The sequence below is a fragment of the Cololabis saira genome, chromosome 4, assembly GCF_033807715.1.
Source record: "Cololabis saira isolate AMF1-May2022 chromosome 4, fColSai1.1, whole genome shotgun sequence".
In the NCBI taxonomy this organism is placed as follows: Eukaryota; Metazoa; Chordata; class Actinopteri; order Beloniformes; family Belonidae; genus Cololabis; species Cololabis saira.
In genome coordinates this window covers 15,721,859-15,744,498 of record NC_084590.1, presented here as the reverse complement: position 1 = coordinate 15,744,498, position 22,640 = coordinate 15,721,859, and the positions used below count along the sequence as shown (strand labels likewise).

At 40.6% G+C, this 22,640-nt stretch overlaps 1 protein-coding gene across 2 annotated transcripts; it reads right to left on the bottom strand.

Annotated features, from left to right (window-relative positions):
• Window positions 1–485: 485 nt before the first annotated feature.
• sidt2 (SID1 transmembrane family, member 2) lies at window positions 486–21,133 on the bottom strand. 2 transcript variants are annotated; one of them, XM_061718965.1, is made up of 26 exons: window positions 20,551–21,133; window positions 20,225–20,346; window positions 18,842–19,006; window positions 18,628–18,673; window positions 16,366–16,467; window positions 15,955–16,038; window positions 14,617–14,782; window positions 11,527–11,620; window positions 9,648–9,706; window positions 8,279–8,317; window positions 8,126–8,203; window positions 7,926–7,988; window positions 7,089–7,204; window positions 6,920–6,993; window positions 6,163–6,229; window positions 5,974–6,047; window positions 5,571–5,694; window positions 5,255–5,372; window positions 3,258–3,394; window positions 3,063–3,171; window positions 2,603–2,679; window positions 2,455–2,501; window positions 2,274–2,379; window positions 2,067–2,177; window positions 1,336–1,449; window positions 486–1,243 (listed from the first exon to the last, which is right to left on the bottom strand). In XM_061718965.1, the coding sequence occupies exons 1-26, from the start codon at window positions 20,776–20,778 to the stop codon at window positions 1,181–1,183; spliced, it is 2,583 nt and encodes an 860-aa protein (XP_061574949.1). In that variant the 5' UTR covers window positions 20,779–21,133; the 3' UTR covers window positions 486–1,180. The 2 variants fall into 2 exon arrangements, with proteins under 2 accessions (XP_061574949.1, XP_061574950.1); XM_061718966.1 differs by lacking the exon at window positions 7,926–7,988.
• Window positions 21,134–22,640: the final 1,507 nt, after the last annotated feature.

Below are 22,640 nucleotides of genomic sequence, written 5' to 3'. Positions count from 1 at the left end.
GGGGAAAAAGCCATTAAGGACAAAAGCCATTGAAAATGAATGCATCTTAGTATAATGCAAATATATTAAAGAACCATATATGTGTACTATTGAGCATTAACATGTGTTTCAGAGAGCAGACGCGTACAAACCAATAGGGTGTCGGAATGGTATTATGTTTATACTTCTCATCCAACCAAATTCACTCTATCCGGATGGAGCAATTTAACTGGATAGTTTAAAGGCCGAAATGAAAGAGTAACAAGGCTGTTTTTAAAATGTAAGGAGTAAAAAGTACAGATAATTGCGTGAAAATGTAAGGAGTAAAAGTAAAAAGTCGTCTGAAAAATAATTACTCCAGTGAAGTATAGATAACCAAAATTTTTACTTAAGTAAGGTAACGAAGTATTTGTACTTCGTTACTTGACACCTCTGTTTAAGACTATAAAGCGACTGCTTTAGGGTTCTATCAGCACGCGCGGTGCAGAGGAAGACGAACACACGTCTGAAAAGCAGACCTTTATTTCAGTAACCGCTCAATGCAACATTCGACAATAAAATCCATTTTTCATACGGAACAGTGCAAAAATACTTTCAAAGTTATACACGAGGGCAGTCGAGAAGTGAGTACAATCATCATCATCAATATTCTCCAACGAGGACTTTTAGCCATAGGATCTGAGCAATCAGAGCACAGTATGTGACTAACATGATTAGAAATGTTGAAGGCCACCGGGACTGGACAGGATTCATGATCGCATACATATGTTTGTAAACACGCACACACAACGTACAAACTAATTTCAAAATGCATCGTTGCCATAAAGGTCAAGTATAATGCAGACAGTATAAAATAAGTTAAATTAGACAGTTCTGTGTGTACAGTTATATTCATCATCAGCAGTAAGTAAACATTGATTACAACAGCAACATCGATGATCGCAGCGAGAGGACAAAACACTTCAGCGTTGCTCGGCGGCGCTTCAGCTCGATTGGCACACGAGTGTCCGTACAGGCGATGGGGGGGGTGGGGGGGCGGCCGCGGCTGCCCCGCCGGCCATGAGAGGCGGAGGTGTGCCGCTCATCAGCCTGAGAAAACCCTGGTGGCTGTGCTTCTTTGAAATCATGGAGAAGATGCAAACAAGAGAAGAGGCGATAAGGCAGAGGATGAGCACAGCTTCTCACGGACGACCAGATACATCTAGAAGACGTAGATTTTGTCTCTCTGGACAGCGTCAAGGTCGTCATCCATGGTCAGAAGGACCTGGGAGGGAACGGGGGAGAGGTGGGCATTTTAAGTCAAATGCTTTTTTTGATTGTGGGTGGATGAAAAAGAACAAAATCACATGTTTATACCAGGAATGATCCAAACATGGCGATGGACGACAGGAAGTGCCAAATGTCGTGGTCGTCAAAGAATGACAACAGGATACAGTCTCTGTTGTGCTCACGAGACTCCGCCGGGGTTTTCTGTGCCGAGAGAGAAACATTAGATACTCGTGTACTCTTCTGAAACGACTAGGCCTGTGTTGAAAAAAAATCGATTTTCCGATTCTAAATCGATTATCATATTAATTCCTAAAAATCGATTCTTATGTCTAAAGATCGATTTTTTTTTATTTTTTTTTCATCGTTTTCGCCAGGTGAACTTTAATCCCAGTAGTCGGACACACAGTTTGTCATGACACTTCTGAAAAATGCCAGGTGCTTCATGGCAATATGTGTGCGTGGTGACAGAATAAATTAGATAAGCTAAAATGATTTGTTTACTGCATGAACTGTTGCAATTTCTGTCTTTTTTGCACTTTAAATGGATATTGAAAGGCCCTTTTTTTATATGTATATTTGTATTTATTTCTTAGTTATTTCACAATAATTATTGTGAAATTATTATTTCACAAGTTATTTTACAGTCATAATTCAGGCAACAGCTCAAAAAACATTTTAAATAACACTAAGCCAAATCAATATCGAATCGGATCGAATCATGATAATCGATTCTGAATATTAAGAATCGGAATCGAATCTTGACATTTGAATCGATACCCAGCCCTAGAAACGACATCAATGATAGCAGCGTTACCGACCTGCCAGGTGCTGAGACCCTGGAAGAAGAAGTACAACGCGAAGCCCCAGACAACCGCTGTAAAGAGGATAATCACCAGCGGCAGACACTTGATCCTCTCACCACTCCGCAGCTGAAACGCAGGGAAAACTCTTCACGTACAGCAAACCAAGACACTTCACCACTTCTCTGAACATTAACTGTACTCATATGGGCTGAAGAGACGCACCTTCATGATGATGTAAAAGGCAAAGTAGAGCAGCAGGTTGCAGATGGCGATGGCCAGCAGGTAGGAGGCGAAGTCATTAGGTCTCTTTATGAGACCGTAAGCAGCCCTGCGGACACAGAGGGAAGTGAGCAGGAGAGCACGAGGCTTCTAGGATCTTATTCATGAGAGAGACTCAACTTACAGAGACCAGTTAACAATGTTTCCCAACACAAGCAGAACCATACGGTCCTGAAAGACAGAAATAACGGTCATAAAAAATCTCAACCGACTCCTAAATACTGGGAGTAATTAGGTGATGTTGGACCATGACGTTCGTGGTCTTTACTCACAATGTACATGGGTCCGCTGCACTGTCTGATACAGTCTGTGTAGATGACGTACACGATCCTGCGCATGACACCAGTGTCTGATGCATGAAACACAGAAATATTACTATATGTTGGTGACAAATGAAAGTTTATGCCTCAGTGGTTTTTAATTGTCACGACAGAAACTTTAAAAAGCTGTCGAGCAAATCAGAAGGAATGGATTTGGCTGATCAATACGAGAACATTAGCACTTATTGAAATGTTCCAGACGGCTTTAACTGCTGTACATTAGTGATTAACCCCCACACTAAGTTACCAGCACAGTACTTACAGAAAAGCTCTGGAAAAGAAATAAATACAGTACACACATGCATACCAAGATCATGCTGGTGACTTTGAAACATTTTATGAAGTTCTTATCTTTCCGTCATTTCTTTTATTATTCAAAGTTCTACTCATTTAAATGTGTTTTGTTTCCTACCGAGCCTCCAGCGCCCCATGTAGTAGAGCTGTGTGCTGAGGAGGAGCGTGGCCAGTATGTGGATCACGGAGAACACGATCCAGAACACCATGTTTCCTCTTCCAAACACCTGCAAAAAGTGCATGTTTTTAAGAGCTGGACTCGGGGCGGCGCTGACTTTACACAGCGTGTCGGTGTGCGTGCATGAATGCATACCACGCCCAGCACAGAGAAGAAGATGACCGCAGCCAGGCAGGCGTAGGCAGTGTACGCACTAGCGTTGATGTCCGGGTGTCGTTTCTGATACAGCTTCAACATACACAGCCCAGCAATCATGTACATGAAGGACGTGTCTGCAGACAACATGAAAGCACAAGGAGGTTTCACTTTGTCAGTAAAAGAATTAAGAAGTAAATCACAACAGTTCAAATGTATCATGTTTATATTTATGGTGAACATTTATTGTTCTGTGATGACTCACGTGAATATTTGTACTATTTGTAATATTTGACATAGATTAAGGAAAGATACTGTCATGCAGTGGTTTCCTGGATTTGGAACCAGAAGCTACAAGTTGAAAACTACGATGTCCAGACTTTATAACGGTGTGGAGGGAGACGTCAGGTTCACTGCTGGGTATGTAAGTTTCAAATTAGAGTGCCACTACTTATTGAGCTATGTAAAAGCAGTTTCTGTCAAGGCACTGTATTCACTCTCCACACACCTTTGCAGATGCACATCTTCCTGTTGTAGCCGTCTTCTGCCACTAGAGGGCAGTTTCAGAGAGCCCTAAGTTGTAAAGGCTGCTGTTGTTGTGCCCAAGAGCAAACTATCTTATTTCCTACGGAAGAGTATTAGGGCCATACAGGAGGAAAAATATTTGAGAGAAGATTTTTTTTTTATTGTGCACTTTGAGAAAAAAAAGTCGAAATGTTGAGAAAAAAAGTCGAAATGTCGAGAATAATGTTGAAATACAATTTCAAGAATAAAGTCAAAATTTTGCCTTTTTTCTCAACATTTCAACTTTTTTTTTCAAAATTGTACTTCAACATTATTCTCAAAATTTCAACTTTTTTTTCTGTGCATTATAAGTGCATAATGGAAAAAAAAAAATCTTCCTCTAAAATATTATTTTTATTTTTCTCCTGCCTGGCCCTAATACTCTTCCGTACATTTCCACATTGACGCTCATGAGGAATTAAGTTTCGTTGCAGTTCCTCGACTGACTGGCTGGCTGCAAAAGCGAGTCAGTCTTCACTTACCTCCATGTTAAAATGTCCAACTTTAGAACCGAAATAAACATATTTACGGCCTGGTTCAAAAGACTATTTGGGTCTCAATTGTTTGACTTCACATCCATGACGACTCTGAAGTGGGTACATTTCTTTTGTACCACACCAGGAGAGTTTATATCAAGCACTAAATGTATTTCTAATGTGATTTATGACAGTCGATCCAGCCTATGGCTAGCCTTTATCACTTCCTCATCCGTAATAGTCACGCTACCGCGCTTAACGAAGCAAACACCCGTTTGTATTAACCCCCCCTCGGTCAACGGATTTTTTATTTCCATCCAGTTGCCGTTGGGTCAACATGTTAAACGGTTTATTCGGCTGTAAACGTCTGACAGCAATCCTGCATGTTTCCTCATGGGGAGCCTCCATGCTGGGAGTGACTCTGGCCTGCAGGGGTGTCGTCCTGTGGGTCGTTCTGGCCTGGTCTGTGTTGGGGGGGGGGTTATGTTTTATGTAAAGCGCTTTGCATTGCATTTTTATTTGTGTGAAAAGCGCTAAACAAATAAAGATTGATTTGATTTGCAGATATTCTGGACGGGGTTCGGCTGGAGGAGCTAGCAGCAAAGCTAACTGAGTGACATGCGATGGGTGTGTTCCCGTCAGATTCTCAAGCAACATGGCTGTGCCCGGTACGAAGAAAACCAAAATCAGAAACCAATGGGTCATGTGACTTAGTGCTTCGTCCATTGTTTTATACAGTCTATTGTTGTACCCTACAACTCTGCTTCTTATCTGTGATGTCATCATCCACTCTACAGTTCAACTTTCAACCGATCAGCAGTTGACTTGAGCTTCGTCTGCAAGGAGCATCTGCCTGCTTCATTTCAGAGACGATGTGCAAACTTGTCTCAAAGGATTTTGTGCCTGTTTTGTGCTGGTTTCAAAATCCCCCATCAGGTGGAAAGAAAGTGGTCTTACCAAACTGGAAGTTGGTGTAGTTGGGACACACGTGGTAGCAGGCACTCAGCAAGCCCTCCATCATCAGAGCTGTTCCCATAGCATAAAACAGACCAAAGTGCTTCGGGATGCCACACTCCTGCAGGGACAAGAGGAGCGAGGAGAAGACCGGCGAGACCCACAAGTCAGAACTGATAAATGAAGGATAATTATGAAAAAAAAAAAACACCATAGGAATGAATTTAAATGTTATTGTAAACACAGCTACAGCAGCATTGATTTAGTGGTTTACATTGGATCCTTGTTGCGTACGCCAGTTAGCGCGCACGTGCCTCACCAGAGCATTGGGTTCATTGCGAAACAGGGCTCGGTTGTGGACGATATCTCTCTTTAGGACGATGAGGAGGAAAAGGAAGCCCAACATCACGTAACCAACGTTACTGAGGATGTTGTTGAATGCGCTGTGAAGGACAAGGAGTGAAGAACTTCATCACGTCACTCTTTTAGACACACACACACACACACACACACACACACACACACACACACACACACACACACACACACACACACACACACACACACACACACACACACACACACACACACACACACACACACACACACACACACACACACACACACACACACACACACACACACACACACACACCTGTGTCTTTCCTGATGGAAATACACACGCTATAAAGACATAAAAACACACGTAGACTACAACACACCTTAGGGCTCCCAGGGGGTGGGCACACAGGAAGTTGTAGTAGCAGATGTCCTGGTTTCCTGTCACATTTACAACCTGAAGGACACGAGGTTCACGCTTCATTATGAAGTGCTGACATTCATATCAAGTTTAGCATCACACCAGCATAATCAATACTTCTTGATCGGTTTTTAATTCCTCATCAGCGTACCGTCTGATAGGTGATGACCAGCTGGATGACCGGCAGCGCGTAGAAAACAGCAATGGTGGCAATGTTCCTGATGAGAAGACAAACGTTAGATAGAACCATGACGACAGAATTTCTAATGATCAAGAAATACGAACTATTTCTTACATTTGTAATAACCACAAACACACAAGTGTTATTAACATCTTAGATCTAGATAAACTGTTTACACCTCATATTAATATACGTTCAGTTACAAAGACCTAAATGTGTTTAAACTGTTTCTTTACATCTCCATGCTTCTCCACAGACAATCTTTAATTTGATGTCACTGCCTCATTATTTTAAGGAATAAATATTCAGGTGAAACACAAACATTCCTGCAAAAACCTAACTTATGTACATTACTCAGAGGCTCAAGTCTTGTGTTTCAAACCAGACTTGCATTAATGGGGGTATTTTGAGAAACATCTCAATGTGACAAATGGAAATGAGGGAGATGATATATCAATGATGTTGAACACCTGCACACATCTGCTTATTAAAGACAAAAAAAACGAGGCTTTTGAACCGTGCACTTTTAATTCTGAAACAGCCCCAACCACCTCTGAAGAGTCCATACAATCCGAGATCAAAAAATCCATGTACACCTGCATATGGAGTGCCACTTCTCAACAGATCCATGTTAATATGAGGTGTAAACCACTCTAAGATGTAAAAGACTCACTGCATCAAACATCACTTTCTGATTTTGACTGCGTATTCGTATGCGTGTTCTCACCAGAAGTAGATTTGATATTTCTTACTGAGAACCCTCTTATCTTTACGTGCCAGGTCAGACACACACAGGTATTTCTGTAGTAAGGAGAGAAAATGATAAGTCATGAGGGAATTTGAACACCCTAAACCTTTGTTTGAAGTGTGTAGTGAGTAAAGCAGGTGAGGCGCACCTTGGTGCGGACGATATTCTTGTCTGAGTTGACGTCATCTAGCGTGTCATAGTCATCCTCCTCCACAGAGCTCAAAGACTCCTGCCTGCTGCGTCCAACACTGTCCAGGGATCGCTCTGACGGACAGAGGGAGGTGAGGAGAAAACCTTTCAGTTGACTGAAGGGACAATATGAGCAACGGCATGAAGGAACGGATGAATAAAATTGCAAGGTGATGCAAAGCTTCTCAAATATTTCGCCATTTTCAGAAGTGATTCGTCATTTTCAAAGTCATTAAAGGAGACATATTATGCTTTTTTTTCATAGAAGCTGTCTTTTTCCATGAGTTTTTGTTCAAGTATCTGTGAATTCCTCGATTAAAATACCACAGAGATGCAGTACAAAGACTTCTTTTTGAACCATGTCTTTAGATCCGTGTTCGCGGTTCACAAGAGTCGATTATAGGGAGTCGAGTCGGCCGCATGACTTGACGCCAACCCTCTCCTCCGCAGGAGTGCTTCTCTTGAAATGGGCAGGATAGATTCGTGCTACCCTTTTCCGAAGCCTGCTGAGTTTAACATTTATTTAACATTAACAGTGACTTAAAAAACTCAAACATGTGTCTCAAGCTAAGAATTTTTAGTTATTCTTTAATATGTCCCCTTTAAATAAAAAAAATACAATTAAAAAATCAACTTGATTATTGGTACTCTGATCTCTTCACTTTGGGTGTCATTTAGGTTTCATTGGAGCTCATCAGATAATAAATCTGGCTTATTTTTTTGCAGCAAGGTTTCATTGAGGTGTGATTTACGTAGTGCTGATTGATTGCTAATAGTTTTTGCGGCAGAGTGTCACCGATGCGGACGGCTATGTGGTGAAGGTGATTGAGGATTGGTCGGCGTTTGAAAGGCTCCTGTCCTAATGAACAAAAAGACACAGACATCCAGTGAGGGGACTGCAGCTGCTCACAGACAGGCCAGCTGCAAGCCGGGCTGTGGGGGGAAATGCTCCGACGGGTCTGTGGGGGCTCGGAGACTGCTCAAGAGTGTTCCTACCCATGTATCCATAGTTGTTGTCGGTTGATGTGGCGCTGTCAGTGACGGCCTCTGAGCTCAGTGTGCTGCCGTTGTCGGCTGGAGGACAGAACGTTTGTTCATTAAATCTCTGAAACAAAGACGATAACTGAAGCAAGTATGTCCCAAACTCACCAAAGGAGCCGTATTCATACGGCGAGGCTGGGGTCTTGCCTGTGGAGGCGAATAAATAACACACACATTTAAACAAATGAATACTCACATTAATGGACTGAACATATCAAAACAAAAACTACCACAAGCAACATTATCCAACACTACAACACTAAACTGTTAGTCTATAACAGCGGTCGGCAACCCAAAATGTTGAAAGAGCCATATTGGACCAAAAACACAAAAAACAAATATGTCTGGAGCCACAAAAAATGAAAAGTCGTGTATAAGCCTTAGAATGAAGGCAACACATGCTGCATGTATAAATATTAGTTATAACTGGGGGAAGATTTTTTTTTGATTATGCACTTCAAGAAAAAAGTCGAAATCTTGAGGAAAAAAGTTGAAATGTCGAGAAAAAAGTCAAAATATCGAGAAAAAAGTCAAAATGTCGGGATTAAAAAGGTAAGGCAAAAGGAAGAAAAAAGGAGGAAAAAAAAGGAAAAAAGAAAGAAGAAAAGAGAAAAAAGAAAAAAGGGGGAAAAAAGAGAAAAAAAAGTAAAAAAGGAAGAAAAAGGTCAAACATTTTTGAAAAAGCTCCAGTGAGCCACTAGGGCGCATGCAGCTCTAGAGCCGCGGGTTGCCGACCCCTGGTCTATAAACACACAAGGATCAAAGATCAAATTGATGCTTTAAAACTTTTTTTCTTTGTAAAAGGCTGAACAAGCTAAAAAACAATTCAGTGTGTGTGTGTGGAGATGAGTAGCATCCTGTGCAGAGCAGCGACTGCTGCAGTGAAAGGAAACTGCATGAGGTGTGTGGTTTAAAATCAAATCATGCCTTCAGCCTGGAGCTGGAGAAGCACATCAGCAGCGGACGCATTTATCTCAATTACTGTCTCTGCTTCTGTTGAGCCCCAATGTTGCTCATAATGTGCTTCAAATTAACATAGTGAACAAACCTGCTATTGCTTGTACATAAAAAGCAATGAGGTGAGTCTGCATCTTTCTCTGTTCAAAGCCATAAAAGCTATAGCCCTGGAAGGATGCAAACCGGCAGGAGCTACAGTTCTGTAAAGAACTAAAACTCCAGAGATGTATGTGTTTAACCATGCAAGCTGCTGCATGCAGAGCATCTGCAGACAAGCAAGCCAGTGTGAGAAAGGGGAGCAAGCACACAAGAATAGTAAGTGTTATTATACCATCTCCGTTCTTCCCGAGAAGAGAGGCTGAATCGCACATTAGCAGGAGGAAAAGAGAGTCAGACACACACAGTAAGCATGAGGGTGACAAAGATTATTAGAACGTGTTTTTGGTTTTTCCATCTTGTTCATTTAATAGAACGTGTTGCCAGTGATGGACGGCTCCATCACAGCTAGATAATGAGTTACCTGTCTCAGCCGGCGACAGATCTGCAGGGATCTGAAACAAGTCCTTCCTCCTGTTCATTCTGCAGAGACAGAAACGTGAACATGAAAAAGGACTGAATATTCTCATTATTAAAACACTGCATTCCCTAAGAAAAGATATCATCAGAATGTGCAGAAGTGTGTGTTTGTACTTAGGATTGCTTACGCCTACTAACCCTCTCCTTAGTCACAGAGTTTTAACTTGATGCTGATTTTTTCAATTTGTCTGTGGCACAAGTCGTCCCAAATACAGAGGATATCTCGTTGCTATTTCAATCTTCACAAGTGAACGTTTGTTAAGGAATATCACACAAGACCAGTACTCGAATGGAGGGGGGATGAGGGGGGATGGCACTCCCCCTGAAATAAAAAAGGTCAAAATCATCCCCCCTGTAAAACTACCATCCCTCCTTTCCATCCCTTATGTCATTTCATCAATGAATGTGGTTTTACTGCTATTTCAACATTTAGAGTCATCACCAGAAAAATAACACCAGAAAAATAACTTATTTGACAATTTTCACCTGTTTCAAGTAAATTTTCACTTGAAATAAGTAGAAAAATATGCCAGTGGAACAAGATTTATTTTCTCATTACAAGCAAAAAAATCTTGTTCCACTGGCAGATTTTTCTACTTATTTCAAGTGAAAATCTACTTTTTTTTTTTCAAGTGATGAGTCTTGTTTTAAGTGTAATGAGATTTTTTTTTACTAAAATGAGACATTTTAACTAGAAATAAGACAAATATTCTTGTTAAGATTTTGAGTTTTTGCAGTGATCCATTGTACTTATCCTGTGAAGGACAGAGTCATATTGATAAGTTCAGAAAACTGTTTTTATTGTTGTGTTTTGATGTATTTGATGTAAGCCCAGTGGATATTTAAAGCTTACAGAAGGCTGCATTTAACTGCTGCTATGTCATTCTTTCCTGTCATTGTTTTGGTCAGTGCTATTATTTGTAATATATTATATTATTTGTAATCAGCACAAATTATCTGTCCCCATATGATAAAATCCACCATCCCCCCTGATTTTATTTTACAACTCGAGTACTGCACAAGACTGTACACCTGCTCTGCTACACAAGGAATTAACAGGAAAAAATAAACAAGAGAGCGCGGGAACATGGGTGCAGTAAACAAAAAAGGGTTAATATTGGATTGGTTGCAGTTTTTACCAGTTCCTCAGCTGCTCTGCTTCGTCTTCTACGGTCTGGTAGCTGCAGTGGATCTCTAAGCCACAACTTTGCCATTCAACAGATGATAAACTCACCTCAGAAAAAGAGCTCCTTATGTCATTACTTTAGTGCGTTAACAGCTTTTAGTGTCAAATGGGACATTTTTGCATAAAAGGCTCACAGGGAGAGAGCTACAGTACGTGTCGCTGAGGAAAACTCGGATGAACATTAAGTTTTATCGGGCCATTGAGCTTTATAAAGAGCCTCCTCCAAACTGAGCAGACATGCTCACAAGCTTTGGTTTTATCTCTCTCTGGTTCAACCTCTTAACTGTAGCGTGATCAAATGCAAATGTGAACTTTGGATATTAACACAGGAAGTTGTGCATGTCTCTCTGAAATGTAATTTCAACTGTTCAGTCACATGGGGCACCTAACCGCCTGACAAAGAGAATAAACAGCAGCTGCACATTTGCATAAATAATCGTGGAGCAAAGTGCTCTCTAATTTTGGTTACAAATGAAATGTTTTGTTGGGTTTGGTTTTTTTTTGCCTGATTTAAAATAAATACTGTAAGTAAAAACACAGATGATGATGCTAAGCATTTACTGGAGTGTCTTTTTGATAAGCTTATGCAATGTCACATTTATTTCCATTTTTGCTAATGATGATTTCCGACTCTTACCGCTTGTTCTCAACACAGGCCACCAGCAGGGTGAGCGGGTAGAAAGACAGGAAGATGCCCAGACAGAAGAGCATGCCCATCACATACTTCTCCGCTGTGGACAGAGATAAATGCACAAAACCATCCTCAGTCTTGGTTAAACTTGCCAGTGCTCCATGATTAAACGGTGTAGTAATGTTATACTAAGCTTTATCTTAAAAAAAACAACAACACTGTTACAGTAATTGACTTTCATCTTTCTGGATGCCTGGGTCTAATTTGTGTTTTCATGGTACATCTTGATGAAATTCCCCAGAAGCAGAGGCACAGCCAAAACATTCTTCAGCCTCCCGTAACATTGAGATTAGTGACACACCAGGAGGAAGACTGACAACAACACTGACTAAGTCTGAAGACAAATAGAGGCCGATGAGATGTTTCAAATGGAATATAAACATGAAAAAGTACATCCTCTTTTAAAATTGTAAGTTTTACTTTTCAGGACACAACTAAAAGAAAAAAAATAAAAGAAAAAATTGATTTAATAAACCACCTCTGGCTCCAACTAGGTCTTAAAATGACATGAATGCAACTTCAAATTAGCCTTTCGTGAACTTTTCACGTGGCTGTTCATTTTGAAACTGGTTTTCTGAAACTTCCTGAAAAAAAGGACATTTTTACAATAATTTACGGATCCAAGAACTGCTACGTCATGTGTGGGGGCGTGATTTTAACCAACCAAAACAATGCAAGCACCATATTTATTCAACATCTGTGAACTTAAGTTTAGTTTCAAAAGCAAATTCTCATTTTACAGATTTCCTGCTTCGCCTTTGAGAACCTAATAAAGGACTTGGGGTCCTGGCCCCCCGGTGCTATCGGGCCAGTTCATTGGTCGGAACTGGCCCGATAGCACCGGCCCAGTACTAGCACTCGCTTCAATTTTAAGTTGGTCACTATAAGTGGCAGATGGTTTATCATTTCTGTTGCCAGATGATTTTGAAGAGGCCAGTCATCATTCTTTTGATGGTATTCAGCTTGTATTGTAATAACAAAAAACCCTTTTCAAGACTAGGAGCACTCTGACTGCTTAGTGATCAGAGCCACACATCAGGACCACATGGTGGCTCAACCGTATATTTCCTATTACAACCTCAATTAAAGCTGCAAGCAGCGATGAACGGGCCCTCGCACCCTTGTGCACATTCAGGCGTGCTGCAGTGGAAGCGCTTGTATGACTTGCATGTAGATTCTTCAGGCCTAGACATTTAGCAGATGACACCACCCACAACTCTGTATATCAAACCATTAAAAAGTTATGGCAGAAAGTAGGAACGATCAGATATGGACCAATCAGATGAAGGGGGGGGCGCACTTTTTGGAGTCTATCGTCGCCACGGTAACACTTTTGACTGAGAAAAGTAATGCGCATCGTCGCAGGATCGAGACGCACATTTTGATGTATAACACACCAAAATTACACGATTAATTCATAATGGCCATGGGGCCAAGAGACTTTTCTTTAAGTTGCGACATGATACAGGTGTGTACCGATTTTCGTGCATGTACGTCAAACCGTATTGTGGGGCTTGAGGCACAAAGTTTTCTAGGGGGCGCTGTTGAGCCATTAGGCCACGCTCATTAATGCAAACCATTAAATATCAAATTTTTCGCCAGGCCTGGCTTGCGTGCAAAATTTGGTGACTTTTGGGGCACGTTTAGGGGGGCAAAAAGGCCCTCCTTTCGTCGGAAAGATTAAAATTAAAATAAAATTAAAAAAAATGAGAAAAACGAGAAAATTAATTCCTACAGATACAAAAGGGCCTTCGCACTGTAAGTGCTCGGGCCCTAATGAAAAAATAAAATAAAAAAAAAAAAGGTGTAAAATTTGAATAAGACAGAGTGAAATTATTTGTAAATCTCATAAACCCACATTTTATTGCCAACAACATATGAGATGTTGAAACTGAGACATATTAGCTCATTTTGAATTTGATGGCAACAAAAGTTGTAACAGGGGCAACAAAAGGTCAAATAAGTGGCATGAATCTAAAACAACTAAAGGAGAATTTGGTATGAGGCTGCATTGTTGTCAAGGCATGGGCAGCTGACACATTTGGAATGACAAGTGTCACATGGTACATGGAGGTTTTAGAGCACCATATTCTCCCATGCAGACATTTCTTTCAGGGAAGGCCTTGTATATTTCAGCAAGACAATGCTAACCCACACACTGCATCCATCGCAGGAGCAGAGTCTGGGTGCTGGACTGGCCTGCCTGCAGCCCAGCTCTTCAACAAAAAACATTTAGCCCATCATAAAATGAGAAATCCAGCAATGAAGGCCCAGGAATGTTGAGCAACCAGAATCCTGCAGACGACAGGAATAAGACAACGCTTCTACTGTAAAACTCCAACAACTGGGCTCACTTCCCAGATGTTTATAGACAGCTGCTAAAAGAAGAGGAAATGCTACACAACGGTAAACACCACCCTGTTCAAACTTTTTTCAGATGTGTTTCTGCCATAAAATTCAAAATGGGCTAATACTTTTCATGAAATGGCAAAATGTCCCAGTTTCAATGTTGAAAATGTTGTTTATGTTCTATTGGGAATGAAATATGGGTTTATGAGATTTGCAAATCATTGCATTCTACTACTTCTGTTTTACACAGCATCCCATCTTTTTTAATAAACTGACATCCTAATGCAGGAACTTGCGATTAAAGTATATGAACATAAAAAAAGTCCTATTATGTCATTTGATTATAAAGTAACTATATATTCACACTTGTGTCAGAGGCCTTTAGCTTCTACAACAACAACTTCTATCTTTAGTGATAATATAAGGGGAGCAATTTTCTGCCCAGTAGATGACTTATGGCTACAGTCATCAAACGATATAGGTACAATTGGAAATAAATAATAGGTTTTATCAACATTTAGGACAGCATTTGAAATACTGATGACACTAAACAACCACCATCCAGCAAGAGCTCTACAAGAGCCAGTGGAGTACAAGAAGTCCACCACCACAAGAATCATAGCAGCATACAATTGGTCAATTTTCCACTTTGCACAAGTGTTTCATATTAATACAAGTCTGACTCACATTTGATGGCAGGAGTGACCAACACATCGACGACCTTGGTGCGGTTGCCGGCATCAATCAGCTCATCAGGTCTCAGGGGGTAGAACCGCAGCGGACCGCCACACGCCTCATCCTCCGTTTTTACCACTACCACCACATAGAAACTGTTGCTAGGAAAATCCTTCCTCTGGACAAACAAGTGGGAAGAAGGGATATGAGTCCACATAAAGTGCTTCTTTCTTCAAGTCTTAAGTCGGCTTCATCGTAGCAGTTTCCAAATACTAGGGGTGTAACGATACACTAATCTCACGATACGGTACGATACACGATATTGAGGTCACGATACGATATTATAGCAGTATTTTTTTAACAACCTTGAATGAGGAACATATGACTGGAAAAAATTGTCTTTAATTTGAAAGACACAAAATACAAAACAATACTGTGCGTTTGCCCTATTGTTACAGTATGTAATGCTTTATAACTGTTTAAGTTTTAAAGAGAAAGCCAGACCAACCATTTTCCACAAACTGAACTAAAAGTAAATGTCAGGTTTGCATTATGCATCTTCAGTTTCATACAAGTACAAATATTTAGACACAAACACAATAGTTTCTCTCATGTATGATTTGAGTTTTTTCTTTCCAGAAATTTAACAACTAAAATTAAATAAATAAATAAAAGTAAATAAATACATACAATTTTACATCATAAAAAAGATTGATTCATGCTCACCTTATAAGTGTAAGAGGAGATTTATTTTTGTTAAGAAGGTTATTTTGGTAATTCAGGGTTCATTATTTTATAAATATATTCTTTATATTCTGTAAATCAGGGACTATAATTACACTAGTCAGTATATCAGTTGTTAGTATGTTTTAGATTGGGCGGAGTGATACAGCACTAGGTGTCGTGTTGATGTTCTGAAATCCTACGCTTTTGAGCGGACATTGAAGTACACGCAAACTCACGCAGAAGTTGTCCCGTGTTTATCCTACTCACGACCCGAAAAAGGTTTAATTTAATAAGGTAAGGCTTAACTCTACACCAGCCTTACATAAGTAAAGGTTCAGAGCTCAAAACCCTGCCAGAGTCCCATGATCGGGACCGCAAAACGGGACTACTTTCTTCTGAGCAGAGTAAGATTTTGGTCCGCGCGGTCGCGGTTGGATGCGCGTTTCTAGTCAACACAATAGATTAATATTAATAACCCAATATCGCGATACAGGTTGTCACCTCCACGACACGTATTGTGACGTTTTTGTATCGCGAAATTTCGTGGCACGATATATTGTTACACCCCTACCAAATACTATTGCATCATTGCACAAAGCATCTTCCCTAGCGTGGATAAACTACCTGCACAGTAATGGCCCCTTTCTTTGTCATAGTCTGGTACATCCCAATGAAGGCCACGTTGTTGTCAAGGTCATAGACGGGGCACTGAAAAGAAAAGAAACAGAGAAACTGAAATGGGAAACATAGGCATCGAGATTGGTTCATAAAATAATAGCAGTTGTACATTTTAAAAACAACATTAAGAAGTATAAAACAGCTGTTTAATCTTCTCCTAATGTGTAAAAATGAATAATACTATAGTGTCGTATCTACTTTCTTCTTTAGTAGTAGACACTATACAGAATCTGCTGCATTTGGCTCAGTGAAGGTTATTTGTGGGTCAAGAATGCGACAGAGCTTAAGGCAGCGGTCGTCTGAGGTCGGGAGGCGTCTGGTGTGGGGAGAACAAAGCAGAAGTCAGCCCAACTTTACCTGGATGTCTTGAATGGACATCACAGAGCAGGGGAAGTCCATGTCTGAGTTGACCTTGACGATCACTGTGTCCACCCCGTCTGGAAATACATACTTATAGTACTGTAAGAAAGGACATAAAAAGAAGAGGGAAAAACAGTCAGCAAGGCAAACTGTGGAAGATCAACCTCAAATTTGTTACTTGATCCACATTAAAACCATTGAACTTTAAAAACGTGCTACATTTCCAATGTTTATGTAAGAAAAAAAAGCTTCTTATCAGGCCTCAGAATGACCTAAATACGACCTCACATGCACGTCAACAAACAGATATATTGTACTGTTACTATTTTACTAAAACTAAGCCAAAATGCAGAAAGAGTGTGTGGAGACTAAGCAGATCCTCACTGCTTCCAGGGAGCTGCTGCTAAATGACCTTAATAAAGTCATCAAAAGAAACTGTAACCCATAAAGGGACCAAGAGGAAAGAAATCCGCAATGAGCTGCTGACCATTAATCTCAACGGATAATAAAAGGTATTTCCAAAACAATTACAAGCCCATCCTTCCATAGTGAGGAAAAGTATTTACAAACTGGAACCATTCAAGATCACTGACAATATTCCAAGGAGTGGATGACTTATCAATGTTGTCCCAGGATCAGAGTGAAATACTCAGAGAAATGGAAAAATATGGAAAAGACTCTGCGGGTGTTTGTGTTGTGTTGATGGAACAATCTGACACACATTATTAAATCAAAATCTTGAGAAAAACAAACTTCAGAGAACAATCATTCTGGCACCTTCAATATCAATACATGTACATGACCCTTAGAGCTGTAATCTGCATCATGCAAGTGGAAACTTGCAGAGTAAGTTGGATCACATGAGATCATGTCATTAAGAGTATACGCCTAAGCGCACAAATACACAAACGAAAACATCTTCATTCTATATTATTTACCTTTACAAAGTTAATGATTTTACAAATACAAAATAATGTTCCAAGTGCAGCTTGTTGTAAGGGCTGCCTCCTCTCTTTAAAAAAGGTTCTTATACGCTGCACAATTTCTACAGTCACAGAAGATTCATTACATCTCACGGTGTCTTGCATCCACTTGAACTTGGCTAAAATACAGGCTGACTGTCCCTGATTCGTAGGCTGTTGGGTCTTTGCTGATTGGGATTTCTAAAGTACACTCAGCTTTCTCACTTGAACACTTTGAACCATTTGAACCACAAACATTTTGCTGAGAGTACATTTGATGACACTAAAAACCAATAGATGGGCTGACAAGTCGGTTCAGGCCTTGTTGACATCACGCCAGTAAAGAGGTCAAGCAGGGGGGTTTCTTTTCATCTTAAATCTTTACCACCATGGTGTGTGTTTAGGGGGGGAAAAATGCAGCAAACATGTCTCATTAAGGTTTACTTGTTTCTTCTTTTGCTGCATTCTTCTTGTTTGTCCACCAAACACCAAAAAAATGTTCATTACCAACACCTCGTCATTTAGCAGTGTTATTTGTTTGGTCATTGGTTCTTGTGTGGCACTAAAGTAATGGAGACACACCGCTTGAGGGGCTGAGGAGGGGGCCAGCCCCGTTAGAGGTTCCAGTCAGGCGGGTTTACCCTGAATCCCCGCTAAAGGAAACACACCTATAAATATCTCATACCAGTTGTGAAGCATGGTGGTGGAGGCGTGGTGATTTCAGCTTGTCTTGCAGCCACGGGACCAGTGCAAATATTTAAACATCAAATGTCAACCAAGACTCCCTGAAATGCTTTGGTGTGATGTTAAGGAAGCTGTGCATTGATTAATGTCATTTTCTGAATTCATTTTCTGAAGCCACTACCCATAATTCAGTTTGCACGGTTCACTGCGTCATTGCTGTTGTACAGGTCAAACGCAACAGATTCCCACTGGATAAAACATAGTAAGTGCTTTTGTATAGTGTAATATTTCCTCAGATGAAATAAAGGATGTTACTGTCATTTGTGTTGTGACATATTGCTATTTTTACTACAGGTATGCTCCATTTTTAATCCATAGGTCATGAATCTGTCATGTGCCACCAGCTGGGGGGAGGGGGGGACAAAACCCACATCATTTACTATTTACAGGACAGTATTTTCCCAACTTTCTGAAAAGGTCATCAGATTTAAAAATGTTTGTATTTCTATTCAAATGATTATTCAAATTATGTTTTAATAAGGAAGCAAATGAAGAGAGATCATTATTGCATAAAGATTAAACATCCTTGAAGTAGAGTGTCAGGCTGGATTACCTGAGGTTGAGATGGCGACGCAATGAAGCTGAATTTCTTGTCCGTCCTGTGATCAAATTGAACACAAAAAGTCAACTCTACCAGCAGATCATTGTTTGCCAACTATCAGAACCACCCACATGTCAAATGCATTAAGCTGAGCATACAGGCAGCTCCCTATCACTGTGTGTGTGTTCTTTTTAAGTTTTTATTATTGTGTTATCATATCACTCACTGCAGGGTGAAATGCTCGACACGGCTGACTCGGAGCTGGTAGTTTGTACCCTGGCTGGACAGAGTAGACACGTCAACATAGAAGTACTGGGTCTCAGAGAGGGCTCGGGTTGGAGGTTGGCACAGTGTCCGGGCCACGTGTTTGTAAGGGTACTTTCTCTGGTAGCTAGACGGACACATAACAAGACAGAGGTTTGCAGAGGGGGAGAAAAATGAGAGTTTAAGTTCCCACTCAAAAGATGTAAGCTTTGTATGATAAATATAAATAAATTATACTGAACTGTGTATTGAGAGGCCTTTGCTCTACAGATACTCTAGATACTAGATAGTATCTTAGACATGTTAAATTAAGAAATAATAGCAATGCAAACAGGTTGATCTCCAAGTTTTTTTTTTATATATATATTAAATTAATATTATATGAATAGAGTGAATTCCCAAATACTGTGCAGTGTGAGGATATATTGATTTAAGCAAATAAATAAGCATAACAAGAAGTTGTATTCCCCCTTTTACTAGGAAATGTCACTGAGAACATTTTGATACAATTCATTTACAAATGGAAGTAACAGTTTCTGAAAACTGCACTGGTGTATCCTGGAAAAGGAACTGAAAGTCCAAGGTTCATTAGTGATCAACTAAAACATGTCTCGCCACGGGACTGCGCAAGCAAAATGCACCAAGGATATTCTGGTGTTGCATAACCACGGAGACTACTGTACCTAAATGTGTGAGACCCAAAGATCACATGCCAAATGGGCCGGTGGATTAAAAAAAAGGAAAGAGAAAAATTGTGAATTTAGCAGTTTTCTTCCAAGAAAATATATCAGCAGACTTAAATACAACTGCCATGCCAAGCCAGGCCGACTTTATTTATGAAGCACTTTAAAAAACACCAATCACTAACCAAAGTGCTGAATAGAGGACTGAAATACATTAGAATAAAACAAATAACACACATTTAAAATAAATAAAAGAGAAAAGTGAGTACTGAAAAGAAAGGCTTATCATATTCCCTCAGTTGTCCAAAACTCAATGTCCTTCACACAAGTTGTGGCAATGACAGCTGGGTACCTTTGAACTGCTCCACTGCATCAAGTTTTTACTTCAAATTAAAAAATAAACCAGAGGAGAGACTACATATTTACAGTATTTGCAGTTAGGGAGGAACTGATTTGGCCAAAATCTCACAATATACAGCTAAACCATGTGTCAGCAATAATGTGGTTGGTTTCTTAGTTTGTTTACTGCCAAAGCCTGTAGTTTTAGAGAAGCTGCGTAGATGACAAGCTCAGGAAATGGGGAAATTCAAAATACCACAATATAGTGTATTTCGGGTGGGGTGGGGGTGTTAAGCAGATGTATTGAAGTGCAGGTCACTCACAGGCCTCTGAGGATGAGAGGGACTTGAAAGGACATCACTGCTTGCTTCTGCCGAACCACAAACAGGATGGGACTCTCCAAATACTGCTGCATCACGTCCACGGACACCCGCACCCCCTCCGACTGAGAGATGGAGACAGAAACAACCAAAACACTGAAAAACCTGGTAAAAACCACCATTGTAGTTCCCTGCTCTCAAGGCTGATTTATGGTTCCGCGTTACACCGACGCAGACCCTACGGCGTATGGTACGCGTCGCCGCGTACCCTACGCCGTAAGCTCTGCGTCGATGTAACGCAGAACCATAAACCAGGCTCCCAGACTCACCCTATTCCTGGAGACGGTGTGGTTGAAGGCGTAGATGGTCTGGTTTACACTGGTAACCGTGTCGTTGTAGGTGACATCAAACTCTGCCTCCTTCTGGATGATGTACTTGGGGTCTGTCCCCGTGTCCCCCCCGCAGGGGGTCACACACAGCCAGGCCAGAGCCGCCAGCAGCAGCGGGGGGAGCCGGCCGCTTTTATGGCGAGACTTCCAGCAGCTCCGGAGCCCCATCGAGCCGAGAGCGGACCCACCCGAGCTACCCGAGCTACCCGAGCCTGCCGCGGTGCTGCCCGGACACTGCCCCGCATGGAGCCGCTGCAGCACCAGCGGAGCGGGGTGGTGGTATCTGCCCCGGACCTGTCGCCCTCTAGTCAGCACAAGGACGCTCCGACACCAGGCTCCTCTGGCCTCGATACAGCATTAACCCGGATCAGGCTCCGGTCACAACACCAGCTGCTCAATGAGGCCTGTTTAGACGGTTACGGTTCTACTACAACACTAGTACGGTTCTCCGTCCGGTGGTGTTTCCAGGCTGAGAAATCGTAGCTGTTTGCTCTCCTTCCTCTGCTTCCTCTCCTCCTCCTCCACGCTCAGACATAAACAAAACGTCACCCGCCGTCATGATGTCATCGCTGCAACTGGATACAACTGGTCCCCGTTTATCAGAGAACTACATTTAAAAATACTACATAATAACATACCCATCGAAAACATATATCTCAAAATTCCTTGACATCGATAACAAATGTAACTTCTGCAAAACTGAACCTGAAACTGTAACTCACTTGGTTTATGGTTCAGGGCCGGTTCTAGAAAATGATGACTAGGGCTGCATCTCAGATCAGAGGGGGTGCACATGCCTGGCACGTTATTCAACACTAAATTATGCATTTTCCCATAATTTTAAGCAGAATGATACTAGCAAAACAAGAATATTTAAATTGTCTTTCAAGTGCATTTTTGCAGCAATATCGCTGCAGAATAAAGAAAATGCTACATTTAGTCTGGGCTACCTCACTCATCAGACAATCTAGCAACAGACAATAAAACATAGCAACAAAAATAAATATAACCATAAATATACAGGACTGTCTCAGAACGCGAACGTACAGTTCGCCGCGTACCCTACGCCGTAGGCTACGCCATCGATTTAACGCGGAACCATAAATCAGGCTTAACGCGTGCGCATTTGTCAGTTTTCTTTTCGTTTTTTCAATTGAGCATGCAAACACATAAACTGAGGGTGCAATGCATGCTTATGCACCCTCGTAGAACTGGGCCTGTTATGGTTGCTGCTCTTATAGCAGCACATTTTGGAAAGAACTTGAGAGTAGTACTATGTAAAACAACACACAAGAACATTATTACTTATTTTGAATTCAAAGAAAAAAAGGTATGCACTATTGTCAATCTTTATATTTTATTAGGAAAATTTCACATCCATAAATGTAAATTCCAAAACTCCTCTCCATTATAATTATTATTGTTTATGATTGAAGTTGATTATTATCTAAAGTCTCTTAAATTAATTACAAATAAGAAATGTATATCAATGATGGATATCCATTCTGAGATTTTCAACCATTAAGCTGTCACAAATTTAATTTTCATTTTATGCGAAATATTATAAAGTCTGTCAGACCAAGGTTTTGTTTCTTTTATGTAAATGTTCTTGTTGTTGATAATGCATGACTGTGCTCTGCTGCTGATGTTGCACAGGTTGTGAACTGAAATGTCTGCTTGTTGTAAATTGTTTGTATATTGCAAACTTTCAATAAAAAAAAAAAACAAAAAAAAAACAATGTCCAGGTTTACTGTATATCCAACAAATTTATATTTTCTAAATTCTTAAATATTGAAAATAACTGCACTTTTTGCAACGTGGAATCAGAAAACAGAACTCATTTATTCTACCCCTGTGCCTGATCTTTCAATTTCTGGTCTCAATTTGAACTATATATAGTGTCTAAAATCAAGATAAACATCTCAATTGACTGGAGGAGTGTGATATTTTTTTTTGTCCATGAAGAAAATGACATCACTTTTATTATAAATCTGTTCATTCTGTATGGCAAAATTCACATACACAAATG